This window comes from Pithys albifrons, chromosome 14 (genome assembly GCF_047495875.1).
Source record: "Pithys albifrons albifrons isolate INPA30051 chromosome 14, PitAlb_v1, whole genome shotgun sequence".
NCBI classification, from domain to species: domain Eukaryota; kingdom Metazoa; phylum Chordata; class Aves; order Passeriformes; family Thamnophilidae; genus Pithys; species Pithys albifrons.
In genome coordinates this window covers 9,629,064-9,653,535 of record NC_092471.1, presented here as the reverse complement: position 1 = coordinate 9,653,535, position 24,472 = coordinate 9,629,064, and the positions used below count along the sequence as shown (strand labels likewise).

Here is a 24,472-nt window from a genome sequence, read left to right as displayed (position 1 = left end):
ATGTAGGACCACATCTCCATGTCAGTAATGTAACTTCAAATTTTCTACTGGGTGGGGAGACAGATGGAGAGAATTGGTCTCAGGAAGTGAAATATAACAAGCAGCTTGTTTCTTAAAAGGAAGCAAAGGAGCACTGTCTCTTTTTCTCTCTGACTATGAGATGTATAGCTTTTTTTTCTCCCTTTCACCAAAGCTATAAACCCATCGTTGAGTTCATTGATGCTCAGTTTGAAGCCTACTTGCAAGAAGAACTGAAGATAAGAAGGGTCTTGCACAACTACCATGACACCCGGATCCACGCCTGCCTGTACTTCATTGCTCCGACAGGCCACTCCCTGAAATCCCTGGACTTGGTAACAATGAAGAAGCTCGACAGCAAGGTCTGCATGTTTAACTGTTACGGGGCAGGTTTGCTGTTTGCATGGTGGAAATGCTGCTGCTTTTCCAGAGCATCTCCCCACCTTGAATATCCCTTCTGGGGGAAAATGACTGACTTGGCAGATAAATATCCTGTAGATTTACTGAGCATTTAAAATATTTTGAAGGTTGTTTTGCAGACTTGGAAAAAGTCTGTGGAGCAAAGTTGATTACTTCATACCTCTGTTCCTTTCTAGGTGAACATCATCCCCATCATTGCCAAATCTGATGCCATTTCCAAGAGTGAGCTGACCAAGTTTAAAATTAAAATCACAAGTGAACTGGTCAGTAATGGGGTTCAGATCTACCAGTTCCCAACAGATGATGAATCAGTGGCGGAGATAAATGGGACAATGAATGTAAGTGACTTGGTGCTTCCTCCTCTCACAGAACAGCACTGTCAGAGTAAGGGCTGGTGGCCCATATTGAGGTGTTTCTTAAATCTACTTTCCCTTTTATTTTGTGCCTTAAAACCAAGATTTCACAGGGATCCCATCCTTGTAGGGTCATCCTAGGCTAGCAGAGCCTTCTGGTAGGCTACTGCCTCTCTGGTGGGCTTTTCTAATCAGAAAACAGACTTTTACCCCTATGTGGCCATAGCACAGTGTTTCTGCCACTGTCCCAGGCTTCTCCTTTTGCTCCTAATGGTTGCTTTGTCCTTTGGAAAATCCCGTTACTTCACTCTCTCAGACATCTGGATACGAAGTAAACAAAAAGCTGTGGGAGAAGCCAGTCATGGGATGCTCCTCATTGACACTCCTAAGAAGCCAGTAGGGAGGTCTGGAAGCTCTTCCCCCAGCAGCAGCAGGGTGGGAAGAGGAGAGAAGTGGGCAGCTCTGGTAGACTGTGGAGGAGAGGATCACCAGCAGGGATCACATTGCCTCAGCAAACATTTGCCTAATCCTGTGTCCTGGAGGGGGAGCGGCTGGCCTGGAATATCTGGCATCACAGAACTGAGATATTTTTCCCCTCTGGAAATAACACTGACTAGACCTGCAGATGAGACTTTGTGTGATTCAGGAGCTTGGGTATTCCAGAGTTTCCAGCAGCTGGACGCAGGCGCTGGCCCGTTCTGTGCATCCTGTAGTGAGGTGCCTGACCTGCAGTAGATGAAGAGCTCACTCAGTGCCTGGTGGTAGCCAACATGTCCCCCAGTGTGATGTCTCCAGTTCCTCCCAGAGCAGCTGAAGGTGGTCTGTGGCCCTTGAGGTCTCTGCTTCCCTCTCCCCATCAGCCTGCCTGACAGTGGCTGTGCCTCGGGATGCCATGGACCATGGAAGGGCTGTTTGCAGCCGGTGGAGAGGCTGCGACCTGCTCCACAGGGACCACTGACAATTCTTTTTGACCCTGTGTGCAGGAGTATTTGTGGATAGTGCTGCTGATTGTGTGTGGTCTGTCTTGAAGGCAGGAAAAACTACAGCTTGTGGAAAGGAGACACCAAAGTACTCCTTTAGAAGCTGGCTAGGGGAGTTTCCCTCATGTTGCAGCGTGGAAGCTGTTCAGTTGAGACACTTTCGGTTCCTCCCCTCCAGTGTTTTGTATCCCCTGTCCTTTGCAATTAGACAACCTTCTGCAGAAAGTCAGATTCCTCCAGCCTGGGAGACCACCTTTTTTTGTGCTGCTTGGCCTCTTCCCCAGGGAAGTTACCCTGCACAGAGCAGGCACAGCTCCGTGCTAGCCTGTGTCCCTTTTGGCACTGGTGTGCCAGCATGGTTGCAAAGGTAATTCAGCAATGGAAAGTGGCACAGGAGACCTCTGGGCACAGAGCCCCTCCATGGCTGTGAAGAGCCCCATCAGACTGACCACAAGCCCCACTTCCTCTGTGTGTGTCCCGTGTGAGAGATGGGAGGGAGGCTGAGGAATGCAAGTGGAACCCATCTGTGTGAGTGCTTGCTGGCAGTTTTACTGTATTTGCAGTTTGACTCTGAGCCATATTCTGAAAGCAGAAAACATCATCTATGAATCTTTGCTTGTACCAGCTGTCATGAACTCGTCCAGGTTTTCAGATAACCTGTGGAATTCTCTACCTGTGCTTGAGAGCAGTCCAGGATTACTGATCTTCCATGTACTTGGTTTTCTGTTTCAATTGCCCAGAACTCAGCACACTTTAAACGCTCCAGCTAACAAGTGTCACTGCACAAAACTCAGCAGAAGGGACTGGTGCAGGGAGCTAGAAACTCTATTTTTAAAGTGCTGAAACTTTGCACTGGACTCCTTTACAACTTGGCAGAATGCAGTGTAGTTCCAGGAGCAAGTGGAGGTGTGGACAAATCTCAGTTACTTCACAACAGAAAAATACAGCAAAATACAATGGCAGTGGCTGGGGCTTTGCCTGACTGCCTGAGTTTGGGGAATGAGGGGACTGTAAGGTGAAGTCTTCAGAGCTTAGATAAGTGTTGGGAGTGTTTCTGTTCCAACTCTGCTGAGCTTGCACTGGGCAAGTCTCTTACTTTTTGCCTTCTGCAGAGAGATCATCTTTACTGAGAAATTACTGTTTTTGATTTCTGAATTTCTGGAAAGCAAATCCCTCTTGTGAGCCCCAGAGAACGCAGAGTCCTTCCCAGCTCAGCCTGAGGCAGACCTCAGGGCACAGATGGACACGGAGGCTGACCCTGTGCAGGGACACATTTAGCTTTTCCTCACCGGGGCTGAAGCAAGAGAGAAGGAAGGAGCTGTTACTCTGGGGGTGAAGGATGGACCTCCATCTCATGATCCGATGGAGCAAGAAGTCTTGTGCGCCAGCGTGAGCTGAGGGAGTGGTGGGGGGATGAAATCAAGAAGGCTCCAAGACCTCTTACTGCTTCTGTGCTTGTGCAGATGTTCTCCTCAGCCACGGCAGCCCTGGGACAGCACCGCAGTCAGCGCCGCGCAGTGCAGTGTTCGAGCTGGCATTCTGATGCCAGTCTTGACTGGCTCATCTCACCTGAGACCCTGTGGCTGGGAGGATCAGCCAGGTAGAGGATATAGAGTGGTAGCACTAACAAGGTTTCCAAAAAGGACCCACCCTGCTCCCCCTTTGTCTTGGGCTAGTGGCCAGTGACTAGACTCCCTGAGATTAGCGTGTGCATAATGACTGTTCTGCTCAGTGGCTGTGCTAATCTCTGTGTGCTGCCTGGGCAGCCAGATTTGAAAGGGACTAATGTGGGTATCATTAAATGTGTTCCAGGCCCACTTGCCATTTGCAGTGATCGGGAGCACGGAGGAGCTGAAAATAGGAAACAAAATGATGAAAGCTCGTCAGTACCCCTGGGGCACAGTGCAGGGTGAGTTGGGCCGTGGGATTTTCATGGCATGAATGGTGACACTTGTGCAAGCAGGCAGTGGGCTCTCATGAAAGGAGCAAGGGCCTGCTGGACTTTATTATCTCATGGGGAATTAGCCTTTGTTAAATCCTTGTGTCAGGCCTATTAGTGACGGTTTTCTCTGCTCAGAAGGGCTGTTAAACCTGTTGGAGGAGTGGACAAGTGGAGAATGTGAGAAGAGTTCTTTGTTTCTGTCCCCACCTTACTCCTTCCCATGTCTTCTGACAGTGGAGAACGAAGCTCACTGTGACTTTGTGAAGCTGCGGGAGATGCTGATCCGAGTGAACATGGAGGACCTCCGTGAGCAGACCCACACCCGCCACTATGAGCTGTACCGGCGATGCAAACTGGAAGAGATGGGTTTCAAGGACACCGATCCAGACAGCAAACCCTTCAGGTGAGATCCCTGGAGGAGACAGGAGAGCTTGAGACAGGCATTGCTGGGTGTGCTGTGTGTGTGTAAGTGTGTGTGTCCTTGGGAGGGCACAGAAAGAACCAATGCAGCAAGAAAACCTGCCAGGTCTCATAAATCTGATTCAGCAAAGGTACTGGCTGAGTGAGAGAGGGTAAAAACACGAGGAGCATGTGCAGGACTGACTGAAACTGCAAGTACAGGAGTAGAAGTGTCTGTGCTGGAGAGACACAGCAGTGTTCCTCCAAACTAGTGTTTGTTGCCAGCTGGATCATTTGAATTGACCAACATTCAACATACAGAAAAGTGCAACAGATCCTGAAAACCATTGGATAAAGAAGACCTTGGGCACAAATGACTGAGTCGCAAATGTGTTGTGTGCAAACAATATTCACAGTGAGGGCATGATTTCGGAGGGTGGGAGGAAGCAGAGTTTGTCCCAAGTCATATCACTGGACTTTCCTTCTTTTTTAGCTTACAAGAAACTTACGAAGCCAAAAGAAATGAATTTCTGGGGGAACTGCAGAAAAAGGAAGAGGCAATGAGGCAGATGTTTGTCCAGAGGGTCAAGGAAAAAGAAGCAGAGCTGAAGGAGGCTGAAAAAGAGGTGAAGACTGCAGTACTTGTCTCTTCGTGGTTGTCAGTGTTAGATTCACTGCTAAGTAGGTGGTTGCTGCCAAGGCACTTTCTTATCAAGAAGTCTAAGGTTTAACTTGGATGGGGACATTAAAGTGTTCATCCTGTAGATCAGAACTGAATCACAGAGCTTACTGTGTGCATCTTCCTGCACCAGGGCCATAGTCTTGATTCTGATGGAGAGGTGTAGTGTGGCGAAAGTCAAGGAGAGAAGCAGCCCCTGAATAAACTTGTCATAAAAAAAATATACCCATACAACTTCCTTAGCATTTTGAAAAATCCATTAATTTACTGACCTTTAAAGAGGAATAAGGCAGAGACCCCTGGTAAGGGATTAGGGATTTTTTTACAATTATTCTGTCCCCATCCTCTGTTCTTAATGTGCACAGTAATGCATCACTAGAACATTGCCTGGTTTGGGCATTGTGGAAGAAGACTGTCCCCTGCTCTTGTCTAGGCACTGTCAGCACAGGAGCTAGAAATTATGTAGAGACCAATGGAGACTTGAAGGCTCAGATCTCAAGAGGTCCTTCCATGGTCCTCTTTTCCTGTGAACAGAATATCTGCTGGTGCTGGATCCTGCTTACCTCTCTCCTTTGCCTTTAGCTGCATGAAAAGTTTGATCGCCTGAAGAAATTACATCAGGATGAAAAAAAGAAGCTAGAGGATAAGAAGAAGTCTCTGGATGATGAAGTAAATGCATTTAAACAAAGGAAGACAGCAGCTGAATTGCTTCAGTCTCAGGCTCAGCAGGCTGGAGGATCGCAAACTCTTAAAAGGGATAAGGAAAGGAAAAAGTAAGTTGCTAACCCAGTGGTATTTGCTTTTGGATAATGGTTCTCCTTTACTATTTTTCTGGGTGTTTGTATCTTCCTTCCAACGTAGGCAGTCCCTGTCAGGGGAAGGTTTGCAGCCAGATTTAATCCCAAGTAAGGCTGAGCAGTAGCTGGAAGCATTTAACCTTCAGCTGTCACCCTGAAGAGCTGGGAGCAGTGCTAACGTTCCTCATTGCCTGCTGACAGCATGGGAGAGGATGAACTTACTTTTATTCCCCAAGATTACCCTCTCCTCCCTGGGTCTGTCAGTGCTTGTAATGAAGTGGAACCACATGAGCTGCCAAGTCTAGGGTGTGGGTAACAGGGATGTTCTGCTACCCCCAGAGAGGAGCATGTCCTGTCCAGGTTGTTTAGGCTGGGAAAAAACTTAGACTGTGGCAAGTCTTGAATTCTGGAATCTGCAAAATGTAAGGCTGCAAAGTGAGTGGATGGGTCCCAGCACCTTGTTAGCACTAGTACTCTTCAATAGTCCTAAATCAGCTTTTTGCCCTCCACATGACCAGTGGGAGACACTGCATGGCTTTAGCAGGGGTTCCCAGTGCTAGACTGGTGTGACAGCACCCACCCCCTCGCCAGGGTCCTGAGATCTGGGCAGTGCCCACTAGGAGCCTCAGCTCCTAATGCTCTGCAGTAGCTCAAGAGCAACCACAGCAGTACAGTGAAACAGTCCTCCCAGGTCTCCCAGCAATGAGCAGTTCCTTTTCTTCCCACTGTGGTATATTTCCCAAAATGGAGCACTGTGCCAGCTGGGCATGTGTGCTGAGAGTGGTGCAGAGACAAACAAGGGTCTGGTTTTGTACCACTGCCACAATTACCCCTCTGCACATCAGTGGGGCAAATCCAGAGTAAATCTTGCCTGCTCCACACAGTCTCAAGTACAAGAAGAAGTGCTGTGAAATTGGGCACTATGGGATGTTCCCAAAGAGCTGACAGCGTTGTTTGTCAGGGAAAAAGCCCATGACCATTAAGCTTGGAATCAAATGATACAGGAGAGGAAAGACCCAATAACAAGAATCAGATCCTGGTTTAGTCTTCAACTGGAGCTGCTTCAACATCAACATTCTTTTGTGATGAGCAATTAGTGCTGCCCTTTTCTCACTAGTGTGTTCCTTTTTCCACTGCCTCTTTTGATTTGCTCATTTGAATTACCTTCAGGGAGCTGTAATATCTTTTCATGCCGAGGAGTCTGAGACTGACTGGGGGCAGACTTCTCTCCCCAGCCTGGACTGTGTGAGGAATACACAGCTGAGTTCTTTCATGTTTAGATCCCTCAGACATCTGCTCACTCAGGACTGCAGACTTCAGCCCTGAGATCAGTCAGGGTCAGGAATGCAGAAAAGGGAGACAAGTCACCCTATAGTATCAGCAAATAGTTGCTGTGGCCCAAGTCACACTCTTGTTCCTGGAAGTGCTTCTGATCTCAGAAGAGCTCCTTGACTCCACGCACGTTGATATGGAAAAGCTTTGGTACTGTCCATGTCATTTAAGGGCACAGAAGACTCATGACAGAGATAGGTCAGTGCTTCAGTAAGGCTTGGGAAAATATTAGGAGGCCTCTTTCTCCTCCACGAAAAAAACTGTTAGAAATGATGCTTTCTTTGCTCTGTAACTTCTCCAGTTGTCCTTAATAATCCATTTCAGTATTTAGTTCATAAATTTTCCTTAACAATTCATGAATTTCACAAGCTGTAGCTTAATTGTAGCTTGTTTACTACTGGCTGGCAGTACACGGGCCTTTTTCTTTCACAGGTGACTCGTTTAAACCCAAGCTCTGTAATTTGCACTAATCATGACTTAGTTTATTTTTCTGTTGTTATTGTTGTTGTTACATCATTATCATCATCATTAGCTCTGACCTGTGTGCTGTTTTACAGTTAGCTGCTGTTTGGCTGCATGGTGCATGAGGCACATTGTCCTGGTAAGCGTCATTAACTAATAGAGCCTCACAGTGGGATCAGTGACCCTTCCTAAAATGCACACCCTGTGCAAGTCCAGAAGCCTATAAGTTATTATCTCTGCCTTCCTCTGTTTTCACCCTCACAATGCATGTTTTACCAGTCTCTGTATATGGAGTTGTAGAAAAAGGATGTATTTGTCTTTAAAGATTCTGCAAAGTAAAATGCAGAGACTTTGTATTAGGATATGAAACATAGAAAAATAAGGATAGGTCCTTTTCCTTTTAAATTTTCCCAGCACTTTGGTGGCTCTGTTTTCTTTATTCCATCCCCCTTCGAAATAAATTATATTCTTTAATCATGCAGGCCATGTTGATACTATGGCAACAATTGCTATGGAGATCTGGTGCTGATGAGACAGCCCAGCTAGTCATGTAAATATCTCTTCCCTTTCTCCTCCTTGCCTCCCACCCCTCCCAAGCTGTACTGTTAACTTGTGGTTACCGTGCAGGTGCAGGTAGATGCAAGAATAGTTTCTATCCCCCTTTTCATATACTAACAGATAGTAAAGTCTGCCCAGCCTAGAGCTCTCCTTTCTCCCAAAACACCAGAGAATCACCAAAGTGTGTGTTTGTGTTTGTGTTTGTGTGTGTTTGTGAGGGGACATTAAAGAAGCTACTGCTGGGTAACCAAACCCATATTCACCTGCTGACCGATTACAGTTGATTGTCCAAAACCACAACAGATAATGGCCTGATAATGAAGGCTCTGAAGAGAGACTAAAAAGACTTTATGACACTTTTAGGAGGCAAATGGGTAAGCTATGGATGGACTTTTCAGATGTAGCAGACACAGACTCACCCCTGGGAGCCATGCCAAGCATGCCATGGGTAGGGTATGGCAGAGGTAGGAGCAGGCTGTGTTCAGCTGTGTCCACAAAGCCTGCCAGAGCACTTTTCCCCTGAAGAAGGCCAACATCCGCAGTTCTGAGGGGCTGTGCCAGGGTATGGAGAGTTCCCACTGGAGAGCCCTCTGAGGGGTGTTACGATGTGAGTCTGTGTCAGTGTCTCTGCCTGCATGTGAGCAGGGATGTGAGGTGGCCACATAGTCATGGGCAGCCTTGTGGAACAGATAAGGTTGCCTGAAAGGGTTAACAAAACCTGCCACAAGAAAGGAGTGCAGAGTGCCTGCATCTATTGTAAGAGAAAGGGCATTTAAACAAAGATGCATAAGAAATGTTCCTGCCTGGCAGGAAAGCAACACCCTCATTAAGGTTATTAGTTAAACTGCTAATGACAGTGGTGTACTTACAGCTCAGCTGAGTGTGTTTAATTGAGCCTTTTTAATTTGATGTTGATTCTCTGGTGAAGGAAGAAGAAAGCTCCCACAGGAATGTCTTGGTTCTTGACAGAGCAGCACTACTCATTATCCAAGGCAAGGGTGAGAGCAACTCAGGTTGAGGTGCACAGGCCTTTCAGAGAAGTGACCTGTTGGAACAGCAGCACTTAACTATAAAACGTTCTGAAAACTCAGCCTCGCATCCACCCTTCCCTGCAGAAAAAGCTAAGACTTACATCCTCACCTGCATAGTCCAGACTAAATTATGGTCTGCCCTTAAATAGGTAAAAGCTGGTTCCAGGATTCCTTCCCTCTTGGCTCCACCAAGGGAAATGGAAAAGGAAGTAAACATTACGCTGTCAGTGAGAGGCATTTAAGGTAATTTAAATGGGACCTTCCACTTAACAGAAGAGCTTCAGAAGGGTCTTGCACTGCCTCGAACTGGAGCTTGCAGTCATCTTGAGCTGTCCAGTTGAATTCATGTAATGGTAACTGTAAAACAATGAAAAGAATTGTCTGCTTATCAGGCTCTGAATGTGAAAAAATAAGCTGAAAGAATAACAGTGTTCATCCTGGTGCTGAGTACGAAGGCACGGCTAAAGTACAGTTAGAGTGAACATTACTGATTTTTGTTGGTTTTGGATTGCTTTTGGCAGCCCTCATAACTGTACAGTGTTGTGTGCTGGGCTTTGAATCAAATGAAGTTCTTTGTTCCCACTACACAAATGCAGACAGTGCCTTTTTCAATGGGCATTTGTCATTGCTAAATTAAATATGTATATATGGTACTTTCCCAGAATTCAGGAAAACACTCTCCATATTGATCCATAAAGTATTGCAGGACTCCACTGTTTTGCAAGAATACAAACACATCACAGTTGATGAGTCCTGTAGCTTGCAAAACTGTGAAAGGATTGTTTTATAATAAAAGTTGGTTCATCCCACTGCTGAGTGTGTGTGTGTGCATGTGTGTCTGCATAAAGCATGTTCTATAGTCACATTAAACATTATTAACACTTAGCAACATTTCTTTTGTGTGTGTGTGCATTAGGAAACATTTGTATTTTTATTTTGGTTATTTTGTCATTAATCCATAAAACCATTAACCTGCCTTTTTCTTTCATTTTCAGTCCGGGTTTCCTGTAGAGCCTTTCCCTCCGTGCCAGAGGCCAATGCGCCGCCCTGGGTTAACACGCGGCTGTGCCCTGTGCTGTTCGCTCACCCCTGCCCATTGCCCCCTGCCCCACGCTCCCTGTTCTGGTTTAAGTGAGAGCCCTTGGCTGTTCTGGTGGTCCCTGTGAGGAGCTCGAGCTGCCTAGAGGTGCTCAGTGCTGTGCCCTTTCCCACTGCTCAGCTCTGTCCCTGCTCCGTGCTGTGCCAGGGCTGCATGGCAGGAGTGCGGCTGCTTGGGGGGTGCACTTACCCCCAGTGCTGCCATGGGGTGGGATGTGCTGTCTCAAGAGACTGGCTGCCCTCTCCCCTTATTAATTTGCTGTGCCTAACCCCTTGTTACACCCCCCTGTGCTGCCATGTGTGACTCACATAATTTTCAAGGACTTTTTGCAAAACTTACAGGCGTGGGGCTGAGTCCACACCTTTAGTCCTCAGGCTTGGGGAATTCTCAAATTTGGATCCACGGTTTGCAACTAAGTGTTCTCTGAATGCTGCAGGGGTCACGAAGGATCTCTTGCCTTGTCTCCCTCTCAGTGTGCTGGCCTGGATGCACATCCTGGATCCAGTCTCAGGGAAAGCTGGACACCTTGCTGTACATATCAGTGTTTGTGAAGAAAGACGATGCTGTTTCTTTGACTTTCTTCTCAGTGATTCCAACAATTTCTGGTGTTAATGCAAAAACCTTTATGTTTTTTAGCTGGCATCCATTTAAAAGTGTACAGATGTTGGCAGGTTGCTTTTCACATTTTCTATTCAGCAAAAACCTTGTTTTTACTGCAAGATTTGCACTGAAAAGGAGGGTGTTTTGCTCAGTGGGCCAGGAACTCACTCTGGCCAAGAGCAACTGTGGTTTGCCTGCAGGTGTCTTCTCTGTGTATTTCTGGCTGAGTTGTTTTTAAATAAAGAGTTCATCAGACAGTGAATTCTGGTTAACATTTACTTCTTTTGTTTTTTTGTTTTCTTTGCCCTTCTTTTACAGTAACCCATGGCTCTGTACTGAGTAATTACCCCTGAATACAATGGGCTGGAATGGACCTTCATTTACTTGTTAAATCGGAGGGTCTAACAGCATTTCAGCTGTGACTTTTCCAGGGTGTTACCCTTGCTCTCTCCTATATCCTTGTTGTGATTCTGTCTTTGCTATGTACTGATGGTTATTGCTTTTATTAAACAATGCAAAATTAGTCCTAACAAGGTTTCAGATGCTGCAACTTTAAATCCTGCCATATTTTTTCCCTACAATTAATGAATTCTCCCTTTTTCCTGATCTCTCTCCACCTAGATAGATAAGGGATAGGGAACTAAGTTCTGTGAGTTGTTTTTGCTGGCAAAATAACAACGCAGTTTAAATGTATTTATTGGTGACGTTAAAGTGACACCACCTTAGTTTAATTATCACAGTTTAAAGGTAAAACACTCTTTTCTCTTCAAACTTGGTGTCATTTTCATGACATCATCTATCCTTTTTAATTTGCATTTATTTTTTCTGTTGGTAGCCCGTGCTACCTGAACACCAGCGTGTAATCCTCGTTTCCATTCCAGACTTGCTTGTTGTGGCCCTGATTGTTCAGTCGTGCTGTGGGTGGCTCAGTGCTCTGTGTGGGTGAATCCACACGTGCTGCCCCTGCTGACAGATCAGGATTCACTGCAGCCAAACAGCCTCAACAAACCCCCTCCAGATCCCAGAGTTTTGAAAGATAAGCACACCTCAGGCCTGGCCCTGCAGGGTGGTGCTGTTTTAGTGCCAGCTGCTGTGGGTGATGCCAAAGGCTCATGAGCAGTTCCAGCAGTGCCAGCCCAGCTCCTGCTCACAGCAGCACCACCCAGATCAAACCACGGTCTGGCCTCCATTCCCAGCAATCAGGGCACTCCAAATTCTTGATTGAAATGCATTTTCTCAGGTATTCTCTTTCACCATAAATACAATTTCAATTCCCACAGAACTCTTTAATTCCTTTGTGGTTTGTTTGGAGATTTTTAAACAAGTTAAAATGATTTGAATATTTACTTCTTCCTTTACTGTTGCCTGTTCCCCTGCTCCCAAAACCAATCAGTATCAATCTATCAATGATTTCTAGATTACCTGCTAATTAACCATTTAATGTGGCTTTTTTACCATACTGCAGGTCACTGGCTGTTCTTCCTGACCACTTGCCTTATTAGAATGTTATTTAAAGTTATGCAGAGTCTTTTAAAAGATTTTAAATAAAAAAGGTTCCTATTTGTGTGGTTTCCAAAGTACATGAGGTACCACCAGGAGGTTTCATCTCGCCTCTGTCAGCTGTTTTCGTGTTGCATCTCTTTTTCTTGCTTTTTGAATGTCTTTCTCTTTTTTTGCTAATCTTCTGGTTTTTTCTCTTTTTTTCCCCTTTTCTCTCTCTGTAGCTTTTTTTAATCTGTCTTCGCCAGCTGCACTGTGTCTGAGGGAGAAGATTGCCACTTCTAGAAGAGTTTAAGGAGGGTCTTATGTCTGGGGAGGGGGAAACAAATCTTCAGTGTTAGTGTCTTGGAAAGAAGCTCTTTTACTGACTTGCATGATACCTAAAATTGAAATGTCTTGTAATTTGTGTGACAAGACAGGGTGGTGTGGGGGGAACTGATTGTTACCTGGAATTTTCAAGAGGGACAGAAATGTGATGTTTGGACTAATGTAGCGAATACATTTTCAAACGTTGTTATGGGCATATTTTTTTTCTAATGTTGTCTTTAATAATATAAATGTCGTGGGCTTCCCTGGGATGTGAAGCCTAAGGAATATTTTCAATATGCTGTTGTTTGATTAGTTTTGGAAACCGTGCATTCAGAGTCAAAGGAAATACGAACATGGTGCAACTTGCTCCGTTGGCAGCCACGAAATATTTAATTTTATCAAAGAAATAAAGTAAGAACTGTGTGTTTTCATTGGTGTCCTCCTGTGTCTCACCACCCTGTTTCACAAGCCTGGTGGACGTGGGTCAGGTGGAACTTTCCTTTTCGTGGCTCCACCTCCTCTTGTTCTTTAGCCCGGGGCACGTTGGCAGTGCCAGGAGGGACAGGCGATGGTGGGCCCGGTGTGTCCATCGGCGAGCCCCTGTCCCGTCAGGCCAGCCCCGCCTGTGTCCTGGGCCCGCTCCCCATCCCGGCCCTCTCCCCATCCCGGCCCGCTGCCCATCCCGGCCCGCTGCCCATCCCGGCTCCGCTCCCCATCCCGGCCCGTTCCCATCCCGGCCCCGCTCCCCATCCCGGCCCGTTCCCATCCCGGCCCCGCTGCCCATCCCGTGCCCTTTTCCACACGGAAGTGCGTGGGAATCTGCCCCGCGTGGTTCCTTCACACGGCGAGGCCGAGGAGCCGGCGCCGCTCCGCCTGTCACTTTTATAACTTTCATGTCAATTTTCAGTAAAGCCCCCGAAAGCCCCGCGCCTGCTGCGGTGTGGGCGCTGCTCCCGCACCGGGGCCGTGCGGGGGCCGGGCCGGGCCGGCCGCGGGAGCCAAGGGCCACTGCGAACCCAGGAACCAGCGGAGAGACCCCAGGCCGAGAGGGAGCGGAGGAGGGACGGAGGGGAAGGGAAGGAGGCGAGGGAGAGGGAAGGAGGGGAAGGGAGGGGACAGGGGACAGGGGACAGGGGAGGGGACAGGGGAGGGGACAGGGGACAGGGTCGGGACTGGCCTCGCCCCCCCCCGGGGCTGTCCCGGCCCCGCCCCGCCCGCGCGGCCGCCGGGGGGCGCTGTGCCCGAGCCCCGCCATGGCGGCTCCTTCTCGCGGGGTCTCGCGCGATCGTGACGCGCCGCCACGTGACGCGGTGCCGGCCGGGCCGCGCCGTTCGGCCCCGCGCGAGTGACGGGACGGGAACCGGAACCGGGGCCGGAACCGGGGCCGGGCCGGACCGGGCGGGGCCGGCACGGGGCGCGGCGAGCGGGGCTGGGGCGGGGCGCTGAGGTCGGGCCTTGCCGGCGCTCCCCGGCGGCCCGCAGCGCGCCGCGGCCTGGTCCGCACGTGGGGCCTGGTCCCGCCGAACGCGCCCGGGCCCGGCGGGTTCACTCCCCCCGCGGGGTTCGGCCCCGCCGCCTCTGCCCGCCATGGCGCCGCCGCCCGCCGAGCCGCAGGCGGAGGCGGGGCCCGGCCCGGCCGTGGAGCAGTGGCGGCAGTACAGCGAGACCGAGCGGCAATGGGCGCTGCGCCGCCGCTTCATCCTCCGCCACCTCCCCGCGTACCCCGGCGCCGCCATCGAGAAGCTGCTCGCGCTCTCCGTGCTCTGGACCAACCACATCTTCATGGGCTGCAGGTGAGTCTCGGCGCTCACCGCCGGCCGGGGCTGCCCCGCGGGCAGCGCTCGGGGCCGGGCGCTGTCGGGGCTCAGTCTCGGCCCCGGCTGCCCTTTGAAAACTGCAGAAGGGCTGGGATGGAAGGGGCTGGTGCGGGAGAACTTCGGTTCTCGGACAGTTTCCGTTGCTCGAATGTGCCCGTGTTTTGTGTGTGGAGGGAAAAGCCGCTGGAAAAGTTACTGTGTGTTTTGAAAGTAGTTCTTGATGTCCCGCCCCCAGGACTCGTTCAACTTGTGGTGCTGAGCTTTGTCATTTAAGCGAGAAGCAGCTTGTGCAGTCCCTTCGCTCCCGGCTTTCCTGGGAGGAACAGGCGGCTGAATGGAAGGGTTTCCCTGTCCCAGGATTACCAGAATCCAACTGGTCGGGTTCTGGAAATCTGGAGAAGCGACACTCGCATTCCGACTGGCACCTGCGATGTTGTGATTGTTTTAAGTGGACGTAATTGTGGCTTTAAGGGCAGAAGCAACTGCTTAATGACCAACCTAAGCAAACTGCGGTGCCAGAGGAGCTTGTGAGCACTGAGGGCACATGGATCGATTAACGTTCCATCGCGGAGCCTCGTGGGGAAATACTTTGTGTCATCTGTACTCAGCCGAGGCAACATCCTTAAATGTAGATCTGTCCCTTTCCCTGTTTCTTTCTGGTTCAAGTATTAAACTGTTCTGCTCTGCAAGTACCACAGTTGAGCATAATTTTAAAATACTTTCCAGTTCCAAAGCTTAGGTCGTATGTTAGAATTCAGAATATTTTCTTAAGAGACAGTCTGTGTGGGCCATCAGTTTACGTTGATGTGTTTGTGTGTTGTCTTGAGGGGACCCTCTTTGTGCCAGAGCTTTTGGGAATTGGTGCTGGTATCAGAAGTGTGTGAACATTTCAAATCCCAAGCACCGATGCGGTTTAGTCTGCAGGTTCACGTGCTTTGCCTGTTGAAGATCTTCACCTGTAGCTCCTGGGGAGAGGGAATTTGGGCAGGGTGGATGTGGAGGCATTACCAGTGAGGATGTTTCCCCAGGGCTCATGTTGTGCCTGGCTGGGAACACGCTGAGCTTTGAAGACAATTCCAGCTTTGCTTAGAACTGTCTGGAGAGGGGAGGAACCTTCCCTGGAACTGCCTTTTGCTGCTTGGGAAGAGCTGTTTCTGTAACAAGTGAATAGCTTCCAAATTTGGGGGATTTTTGTTGTTTTCTCTTAAGTTTGGTGGTTAGTTTTTAGTTCGGTGGGGTTTAGGGTGTTTTTGTTTCCCTCTTGTTGATTACTTGCTATCCAAAGACAACCTGTTTGTCAGAGTAAATACAGATCACAGTCTTTGCTGATGAAATCTGAGTGTTCTGCTGGGAGATGATCTGGAGAATGTCCAGAAGGCTTGGAAAACGTGGTCTGTGAGGAAGGAGTTAAGTAAAAGGATCCAGGTAGTTTAGGGGTGGATAAGAGAAGGTTTTTGTGTTCTCAGATACCTTAAAGGTGGCTGCAGAATGTGGGGGGAGTGGGTCAGGAAACCATTATGCTCCAGAGCTACAGGGATCAGCATCAGGGGTAATGTATTAAAGACTCTGCCTCCATGTGCAGTCTCCACACCTGGGATTGCTAAGGCCAGTTGGATAAACACATATTGTGGCTGGTTCATCTTTCCCCCCCCGACCCCCGACAGAAATCTGAGCCCCAAAGGTCTCCATCCTTTGTGATGAAGAAGGACCTATGTCAGATCTAACGCTGTTCTTGCACCCTGCTGGAAAGGGCCATTGTCCCTCACAGGCAATGTCCTCTTCCCTGCAATCCAGAGAGAAGAACAGAGATTCCCAGGCCTCTCTTTTGGCTGTGAGAGGATGAGGGTGTCACCACTATCCTGCCTACCTTTGATCCCTCTTGGCATTTTCTTCCACTGCCTCTCTGGTGGAGGCTGAGCTGTGCTGGGCCTGCAGTAGTGTGTGCACAGAGGTCTCAGCCAGGAATTTAAATGGATCTAATTTCTGCCTGGCCCTCTAAATCAGGAGCAGGAAGGGCATTTCTTGAGTGGAGGCTGAGTAGGTTTCCAGAGCCCTTGAAACAGTAGTATTTGAAAGGTGGTGCAGGTGATTGCAACACTGGCTGTTGGGACACTTGTGGCCTCCTGTCCGTGGGCAGTGAGCTGATGCTTCCTGACTTTGGGAGGTGAGCACAGGTGGAACAGGTGCAGCATTGCTTGTTCTCTGTTCTGAACCAGAGTGAAGCTCTCGGGGGCTGTTTTCAGGCCATGTTTGTAGGTTATCCTTGGATAGAAAGGTTTAGGGTTTTTTTCCTGTCCAGCTTCAGTGTGCAAATGGCTTGGAATCACGTGACAGGTCCCCAGAGCAATGGAAAACTGAGCTGATCAGTGATGTGGGGCCAAGGGGGATGGGGCTGTGCTGGGTGAGTCCTGGCTGTAGAACCGTGAGTGCTGCAGCAGGGTCGGGGTTTGCTGGGGGCGTTACAGCCACCTCACCCCACCCTGCCTCGGGGGTCTGAATCGTTTGGGTTGCAGCACAAGCCTGAATGTAGTTTGGCTTTTTAAAGAGTGGTTGATGGAGGCCGAGCGGTGCCTCTGTCCCCTGGGGTGGTCACTGTGGTGTCAGTGAGTGTGGCTGTGGCTGCTGCCCCACATGGGGCTCCAGCGCCAGCCTGAGCTCCTGTGCTCAGCTCACTGAAGCTGCTCCTCCTTCTCCACACCCCTGTGCTCCTTAGTAGCTCTGCCAAATACTGTGTTTTGTCAGATAATGTATTTAAATTGAAGTTTAGAACAGTCAGTGTGGTGACTGTGTGGTTTGTCCTTCACAGGTGGGCTGACACAGAGCCAGGTCAGCTGGTGTGGGGCGCTCTGGCCATGGCAGGGGGACAGTGCACAGCACAGCCAGGGGAGCGGCTCCCTTACACCAGCTGCTATGTCTCTGGCTGCTTTAGTTCTCTTTGCACATAGTAAAAGCTTGTGTGTGTCTGTGTGTGTGTTGCCCCTGTGGGATCAGCTCTCAGGTGGTTTGCTGTTGGATCCACACAGATATGGCGTGCAGGTCATGGAGAAGGTCCTCAAGATGGCTGAAGGCATCGATATCGGGGAGACGAGGACGTACGAGCTGGTCCCCAGCAGGAACCTCAAGAGACACCACTCTCCGTCAGACAGTGAGTATTTGTGCTTGTGTTAGAGACCCCCTTCCCTGTCCCTGTGGGCATCAGCGGCAGTGTGGGGAGGGCAGTGTCCCCACGGGGCCACTTCCAGGACAGCCAGCACAGCAGAAATGGGAGAGAAGTGTCTGTGACGTGCTCTGCTGGACTGCAGCTGTTCCCCTCCTCTGCTGTGTATGTAATTCATGCAGTTCTCTCTTTGCTTAAGAAAATACCATTTTTCATTTAAATTATCAGGTAATTGGTTTCCTCTAGAGATAGTGTTGGGAATCAAATCTGTGTAATGAAATACCTGTCTGCCTTTCTCCACTGTGGTGAGGGGTGATGTTCTGACCCGAGGAGGGATTGTACATATATGTGGAGATGTGGAGTTCAGCTCATTGATTTTCAGTTATGACCTGCCTGAAGAATTGTTGTGGGGAGGGCTGAGATGATGTTTAGTTTGGGGTTTTTTTTCTTCCTCCTGGATCTGGAAGAGTCCTGCATATGTCAGCCCAGTCCCATGAGCTCAGGGATCAATATTCCAGCCGTGGCTTTTCCAGTGGAGGAAATGCAGCAGGCAGAGGGGGCTGGCAGTTCGGTGGCTCTGGTGCTTCTCCTCAGCACCTTCAGAGCTGCTTGCCCTTCTCCAGAAAGGGGTAGGAACTGTGCCCAGGTGTGGGGTGTGGGTGCAGGCAGGCCCCGTTAGGTCAGCCAGCAGTGTGGCTGTGTGAGGCACCAAGATGTGTGTCCTGTGTGCAGCACAGATCACAGAATCACAGAATCAGTTGGGTTGGAAAAGACCTCCGAGATCATCAAGTCCAACCCTTGGTTCAACTCCAATCCCTTTACCAGATCATGGCACTCACAGCCATGTCCAATCTCAGTTAAAAAACCTCCAGGGATGGTGAATCCACCCCCTCTCTGGGCAACCCATTTCAATGCCTGAGCACTCTCTCTGGAAAGAATTTTTTTCTGATCTCCAACTTAAATTTCCCCTGGCAGAGCTTGAGCCCATCGTGCCCCCTTGTCCTATTGCTGAGTGCCTGGGAGAAGAGACCAACCCCCACCTGGCTATAAGTTCCCTTCAGGTAGTTCTAGACAGTGATGTGTGTCCTGTGTGCAGCACCAATGTGTGTGTCCTGCGTGCAGCACAAGGCTTCTCTAGGCTTGGATATAACCCCTGCCTCTGCCAAAGTTGCTTCCCTTTCTTTAGCAGCCAGCAGTCTTTCTGTGCTTCCATGGGCCAGCTGTAAAGCTGACATAAATAATGGTTTTCTCCCATGTTTTGGCTGTCAGCTGCTCTCAGAGCAGGGTTTCTCCAAGGCATGTTGCACAGACAGCATAACAAGCTGTTCTGCTGGTCGGAGCCTTTAGGTGCTGCTGCAGTGCAACCATCAAAATACAAACAGCAAGAAAACGAAACATTGCCATAATTCATCAAAACTTGTGGCCAAAGGATTTAATGCATGTGTAAGAGCTTTGTCACCTTATTTAAATAGGAAGGAGGGGCTGTTGTGCTGTGTGCAGTGTTGTTTTCACCTGCAGGGAGCTGGGCAGTCACAACTATGCTCTGGTGGTTGATGTCTAGACAGATGTGCTGCCTGACCTATATTAGGGCCACACACATTGGCACAGGATTAGGCAGCATTTCCCAGCACTGAGGTGGCCTTTTGCTCCTCTGGTGAAATTACACACGTACCACGTCAGCGCGTGGGGGGTAAATCTTTCGCAGGAGTCTTGTATAACCATCTCTTAGATGTTACATATTTGCTTGTCAGATATTTGATTCTCCTGTTCTGCAATAGCTGTGCATGTCAGGGTAAGTTTGCCTCATTTACGTTTCTTCTGGAGAAGGAACAAGAGGTCTCTCAGTAATGTGTAAAGGGACCCCCAGCCACTGGATCTTGGGCAGATTTCTCCTTGTTTGGTGACCTTTAGCCAAAAGCAATTAGTTTGACAGAAAATGTCAAAGTCAGTAACAGCCCTGAGTGATTTGGAAAGGAAGGTTCAGTATTACTGTGTTCCCCCTCAGATGAGAAGACCTGAAGATAAAATAGTTTATCTGAGATCATCCTGCAACATGCAGCAGAGTCAGGGCTCAGCTCTAGTCCTGCTCTGGTGTTCTCTCTTGTTGGCTGCAGTTCTACTTGTTTTAGTAGCTTGGAATGGATTAACTTTCCAAGTGACCAAATGGGTTCAGTGAGCAATGCTGGGGAGCAGCATCGTGTAACTAAATATGTTGTGATTTTTGTGTGGTAGTTGTAGAGGTGGAAGTAACACTGTAGTGACCTGCACAGGAATGACTACTTGTCTTTGATCAGTTGTGAATGTCTTTGGAAAGAAACCTCTTGGGTTTTGGCTAAGGAGTGGCAATCCTGTGCTCCGAGCCTGCAGGCTCCTCTTGGACATCACTCTCTGAAAACATTGTCTCCCTGTCACAGCACATACTGATAATTGTGTAATCTTCCATCTCACAGGTCCAGAGCCGGAGGCGATTCCTGAGCCACCCAAAAAGGTGGCCCCCAAGTTTCGAGTGCGGCCACGTTTTGAACCCATACACTTTGTCACCAGTGCTGAGAAGGAGAGCAAGAAGGACAATTCTCTGGATAACCAAACGCAGGAGGTGAACCAGGGGGCAAATACAAACAGCACGGCACAGCCAGCTGAAAACTGTACAAATTCTCTTCTGAATGCACGGGATGCAGATCCCCAGGTCTCCAGCACAGCTGGGTTGGGCTTTGCAGGCCCGGGAGCAGCAACAGCAGCTGCAGCCAAGAGGCCTGTGAATAGTGTGGACTCTGCCACAAGCAGCACTGTGCAGGTTTCTGTTTCCCCTTCAACTGCCCCGTCTGCATCAGAGACCTTCCCTCCATCAGCAATAATGCTGAAGCAGAGCTTTATGGAGAAACTGTCAGCAGCTGTCTGGAAAAATCTTGCTAACCCGGATGCAAACACTGGGACTGATAAAATTAACTTCACGTATCTTTTGACACGTTCGATTCAGGCGTGCAAGACAAATCCTGAATATATTTATGTTCCTCTGAAAGAGATTGCCCCTGCTGACCTCCCCAAGAGCAAGAAGCTCCTGACAGATGGCTTTGCTTGTGAAGTGCGATGCCAGAATGTCTATCTGGCCACCGGCTACGCCGGCAGCAAAAATGGATCCCGGGATCGAGCTGCGGAACAGGCAGTCAAGCTGCTGAAGAAGTCCGTGGAAGTTCGAGTGGTCCAGCGGAAGTTCAAGCACACCTACCACGAAGACCTGGTGGTGTGTGAGGCCGGTGTGTGTCGCCCGGATTTCCCTCCTGCTCTCAAACCTCACGAGGAGTTTGTAGTTGCCAACAGGGACTGTGTCCCAATGCAGCCTGGTACTGAATCTGTGAAGGGTTCTGCTAATGCCAACAGACACTGGACTAGCTTTGTCCTCACAGAGAATGCCAGTGATGCAATAGGAATACTTAACAATTCTGCCTCATATAACAAAATGTCTGTTGAATACAAGTATGAATTAATGCCCAACCGCTCATGGCGGTGTCAGGTGTATCTCCAAGATCACTGCCTGGCCGAGGGATTTGGCACAAAAAAGACCAGCAAGCACGCTGCAGCTGAGGAGGCACTGAAAATCCTGCAGAAGATGCAGTCAAATATAGCGTCCCTCAAAGTGACCCAGGTGCAGAAGGTGGGCTGCTCGTCACGGGGCTCTGGGAGGAAGAAGGACCTGAAGGACCTGGTGATCTACGAGAACTCCACTAACCCGGTGTGTACGCTGAACGACACTGCCCAGTTCAACAAGATGACGGTGGAGTACGTCTTCGAGAGGATGACAGGCATGCGATGGAAATGCAAGGTGATGCTTGAGGATGAATTCATCGCAGAAGCAGTTGGAGTGAAGAAATCTGTCAAGCATGAGGCAGCAGAGGAAGCAGTGAAAATCCTCAAAAAGACTCAGCCAACTGTTGTTAATAACCTGAAGAAAGGCACCGTTGAAGATGTCATCTCCAGGAATGAGATCCGGGGTCGGTCAGCAGAAGAGGCTTTCAAACAGAAGATCAAAGAAGACAACATTGGGAACCAAATTTTAAGAAAGATGGGCTGGACAGGCGGTGGCCTGGGGAAAGATGGTGAAGGAATTAGAGAGCCTATTTCAGTGAAGGAGCAGTTTAAAAGGGAAGGACTTGGGCTTGATGTAGAAAGGGTAAACAGAATCGCTAAAAGAGATATTGAAGAGATCATTCGAAACTATGCACGCTCAGATAGTCACATTGACTTGACTTTCTCTAGAGAACTGACCATGGATGAGCGGAAGCAGATACATCAGATAGCCCAAAAATACGGTCTTAAAAGTAAATCCCACGGACAGGGACACAACAGATACTTGGTTGTGAGCAGAAAGCGGCGCAAGGAAGATCTGTTAGACCAGCTGAAGCAGGAAGGCCAGGTTGGGCATTATGAGCTTATCATGCCCCAAGCAAACTGAGGTGATGTGTCCCCTTAGAGCAGAGACTGAGCTTCCCGGACACTCGAGTAAAGAAAGAGATGCTGCATTTTTCTTGTGGGTAATAATATCGTTAAAGTCTTTTACTTTGGCAATATAATTTCTGAAACATTATTAGGCATTTAGAACCAATCAAGTTCTATTCAAGTACATTAGCACAACCCAAAAGCAGTAGTGCAGTGACTGTATGTGTCTTTGATATTATTTGTTCCTTCACATTTTAATAGTTTTGTAACAGCAAACACACATGTCCAATGAGAAGGAATTTGACATAATTTAAAATTATAGGTCCCTTATTCTTCTTGAACAAGGAAGGAAAAGACAAAAAGGTTTTTTTTTTCCAAAAAAAATTTAAAAAAGCAAAGAAAATGCAGTCTGGGGGCATAAACCTGTATGTAAAATTGATATAAAAGACAATAAAGTTTTATTTCTGGAAAAAAGGATTTGTCACACTTTGTGTAAAAAAAGTGTGAAAACTGTGCTTATTCTTGAAAAATACATATATTGAGGTCTTGTCTCTGCTGTGTGTGTGTATGTACGGTATGTAAACCTTAACTAGTTTAACAGTACAGTTTTATTCATAGATTCCTACCCATCTCCCCTTCTGAGAATCACTGAGTTCGCCTTCATTGCCAGCGGATCGGACTGAGAGAATTCCAGCACCTTTCTGCCTTGGAGAACTGCTTGACATGTGCAAATGCCATGGCAAAGTGTGAAATGTAAAAACTGGAGGTGAATGCAGAGCCCACGCTCAAAGATGCTCATGTAGCTTGTGGGGACTGTTATATAACTTATTTTTTTACTTAGAATATCAGCTCTTTAATCCTGAGTAAAACCAAATCTGTGCCTGATTATTTCTCTGCTCCATCCCTGTGCTTGTGTCTGTCAAGGGTGATCCACCACTGAACTTCCTGGCCTTGGTCTAACCTGTGTGAGTGTGGCAGCTCTGCAGGAGGCCGGAGCACTTCTCTCCTTGCCAGGGAAGCGGAGGGACCTCGGCTGTGCTGCTGCACTGGCAGCACCACGGGACACGGTGCTTGGAGAACACATGCTTCTTGCCTGGGAAGCAGAAAGGTTAGGAATTGACCCTGGAAGAGCCACAAGTGAGGCACGCTGGTCTTTCTGTCAGCAGTGGTTCTTTACCACTAAGCCAGTCCTAATGCATTTTGTCTGTTCTGTCGCTGTGTCTCGGCTGTCTCTGTTGGTTTTCTGCTGCCTGTATTTGCCTCTTCCATCATTTTACACCATCCTCTACCTTTTTTCCCCCTCCTGTTCTGTTTTTTTAAATGCTCCTGTACTGCTGAAGGAGAATGTTTTGGTGACGTGCAATCAAAGGCATTTTCATCTCCACAGGGTGCCCTGGCAGGTGAGACTCGGGAAGCAGAGTGAACATCCCCTCTCCCTGCCTGGCTGCCCCACAGCTGCTGCCAGCTTGGACTGCTGAAGTAACAACTTGCTGCTGCTGTAGGAAAATAAGGTGGCCGTTAATTCTGAAAGTAGATTGGTTTTTTTGTTTTGTTTTGGGATTTTGTGAGTTATTATTTCTCTCTCCTTCTGAATTCTGCTCTCAAGAATGCAGGGCTCTAGCAGATGGTGGTGTAGGAGTGGAAGAAGCCTGGTACTTTCTAGGGAGATATTCCTGCAAGGAGTGAGGCTCCCCCACCCTAACTTGGGTATGCAGCAGGTCTCCAGAACTTGCTGATACCAAGAGAAGCAGTGAGAGCACCACTGGTATTCGGGATGAAAAATGCCTCTTTTGGGAGAGGGAGGGGCTGGCTGTTTGTCACGGTACCTGAGCAAGGGTTGCTGGACGTGTGGTATGTGCAGGGCAGAGACTTTCCCTGGCTGGGAAATGGCCATGACCCATCTTTGCCAAGGGCAGTTCCTGTGCAGGATCTGGTGAGCAGGTGTGGGTTTGGCTGATGGGGCATTACCTGTGTGAGCTGAACAACAGCAGCCTCACTGTCCCTGGTGAGTCTGTGCAGCCATCGCGGCTCAGCAGAGGCACCAGGGCGGGTTATAACAAGGGCTGTGCATAAAGGCCTTACCTGAGTGAGGTGTGAAGGGCAGAGTGATTTTTCTTTCACAGTTCTGTGCTGCTCCTTCCTGGCTGAATTAGGAGTTTACTCCATTGTTTCAGGGGATTTTTGTGACTATGAAGACAAATACAAAGAAGGGAGGGGCTGCTGCGAGAGCTCCTGTGGCCCTGGAGGGACTCGGGCCCCTGCGGAAGGGGTTGTGCTGCCAGCACTGGGGCACTGGTTACGGATGTGTCACAAACAGCCACAGCTACGTGAGGCACTTACTGTCCCCCCTTTTCCACAGGCACCAGGGAGATGCCCTATCCAGCTGTCAAAGGATGCAGTTAAACACTGTCCCTTAGGGAAATGAGCAAGTATAACACAGGCAGGACTTCAGTGGTGAGAGGCTGCTCCATGCACAGCCCAAGGCCTGTTCAGGAGTATGAGCTGTTAGCACAGCGGGTACAAACCTAAATTTAATTTTTTGAAAGAGCTTGGCCTCTTCTGTCTTAATTGTAGAGCTCAGCAGC

General features: G+C 48.8%; 2 protein-coding genes across 8 annotated transcripts in view; both read left to right on the top strand.

The window, feature by feature from the left end:
* Positions 1-12,910, top strand: part of SEPTIN6 (septin 6) — a 28,112-nt gene extending 15,202 nt beyond the window's left edge. Inside the window, exons 4-11 of one of the 7 annotated variants that reach the window (XM_071569013.1) lie at positions 194-380; positions 615-776; positions 3,584-3,680; positions 3,948-4,116; positions 4,606-4,738; positions 5,374-5,564; positions 7,478-7,521; positions 12,395-12,910. In XM_071569013.1, the coding sequence (XP_071425114.1) occupies positions 194-380; positions 615-776; positions 3,584-3,680; positions 3,948-4,116; positions 4,606-4,738; positions 5,374-5,564; positions 7,478-7,481 (943 nt within the window). In that variant the 3' untranslated portion in view covers positions 7,482-7,521; positions 12,395-12,910. Of the gene's footprint in view, positions 1-193; positions 381-614; positions 777-3,583; positions 3,681-3,947; positions 4,117-4,605; positions 4,739-5,373; positions 5,565-7,477; positions 7,522-9,966 lie in introns of all 7 variants that reach the window. The other 6 variants (XM_071569012.1, XM_071569014.1, XM_071569011.1 and 3 more) reach the window with 6 other exon arrangements.
* Positions 12,911-13,750: 840 nt separating this feature from the next.
* NKRF (NFKB repressing factor) lies at positions 13,751-22,791 on the top strand. Its single transcript, XM_071569816.1, has 3 exons — positions 13,751-14,272; positions 17,320-17,441; positions 19,904-22,791. The coding sequence occupies exons 1-3, from the start codon at positions 14,067-14,069 to the stop codon at positions 21,901-21,903; spliced, it is 2,328 nt and encodes a 775-aa protein (XP_071425917.1). The 5' UTR covers positions 13,751-14,066; the 3' UTR covers positions 21,904-22,791.
* The last annotated feature ends 1,681 nt before the right edge of the window (positions 22,792-24,472 follow it).

Coding starts and splice junctions, on each gene's coding strand:
- NKRF (XM_071569816.1), top strand. CDS start 14,067: ATGGCGCCGCCGCCCGCCGAGCCGCAGGCGGAGGCGGGGCCCGGCCCG. Junction 14,273..17,319: donor CACATCTTCATGGGCTGCAG/GTGAGTCTCGGC, acceptor GGATCCACACAG/ATATGGCGTGCAGGTCATGG. Junction 17,442..19,903: donor ACACCACTCTCCGTCAGACA/GTGAGTATTTGT, acceptor TCCATCTCACAG/GTCCAGAGCCGGAGGCGATT.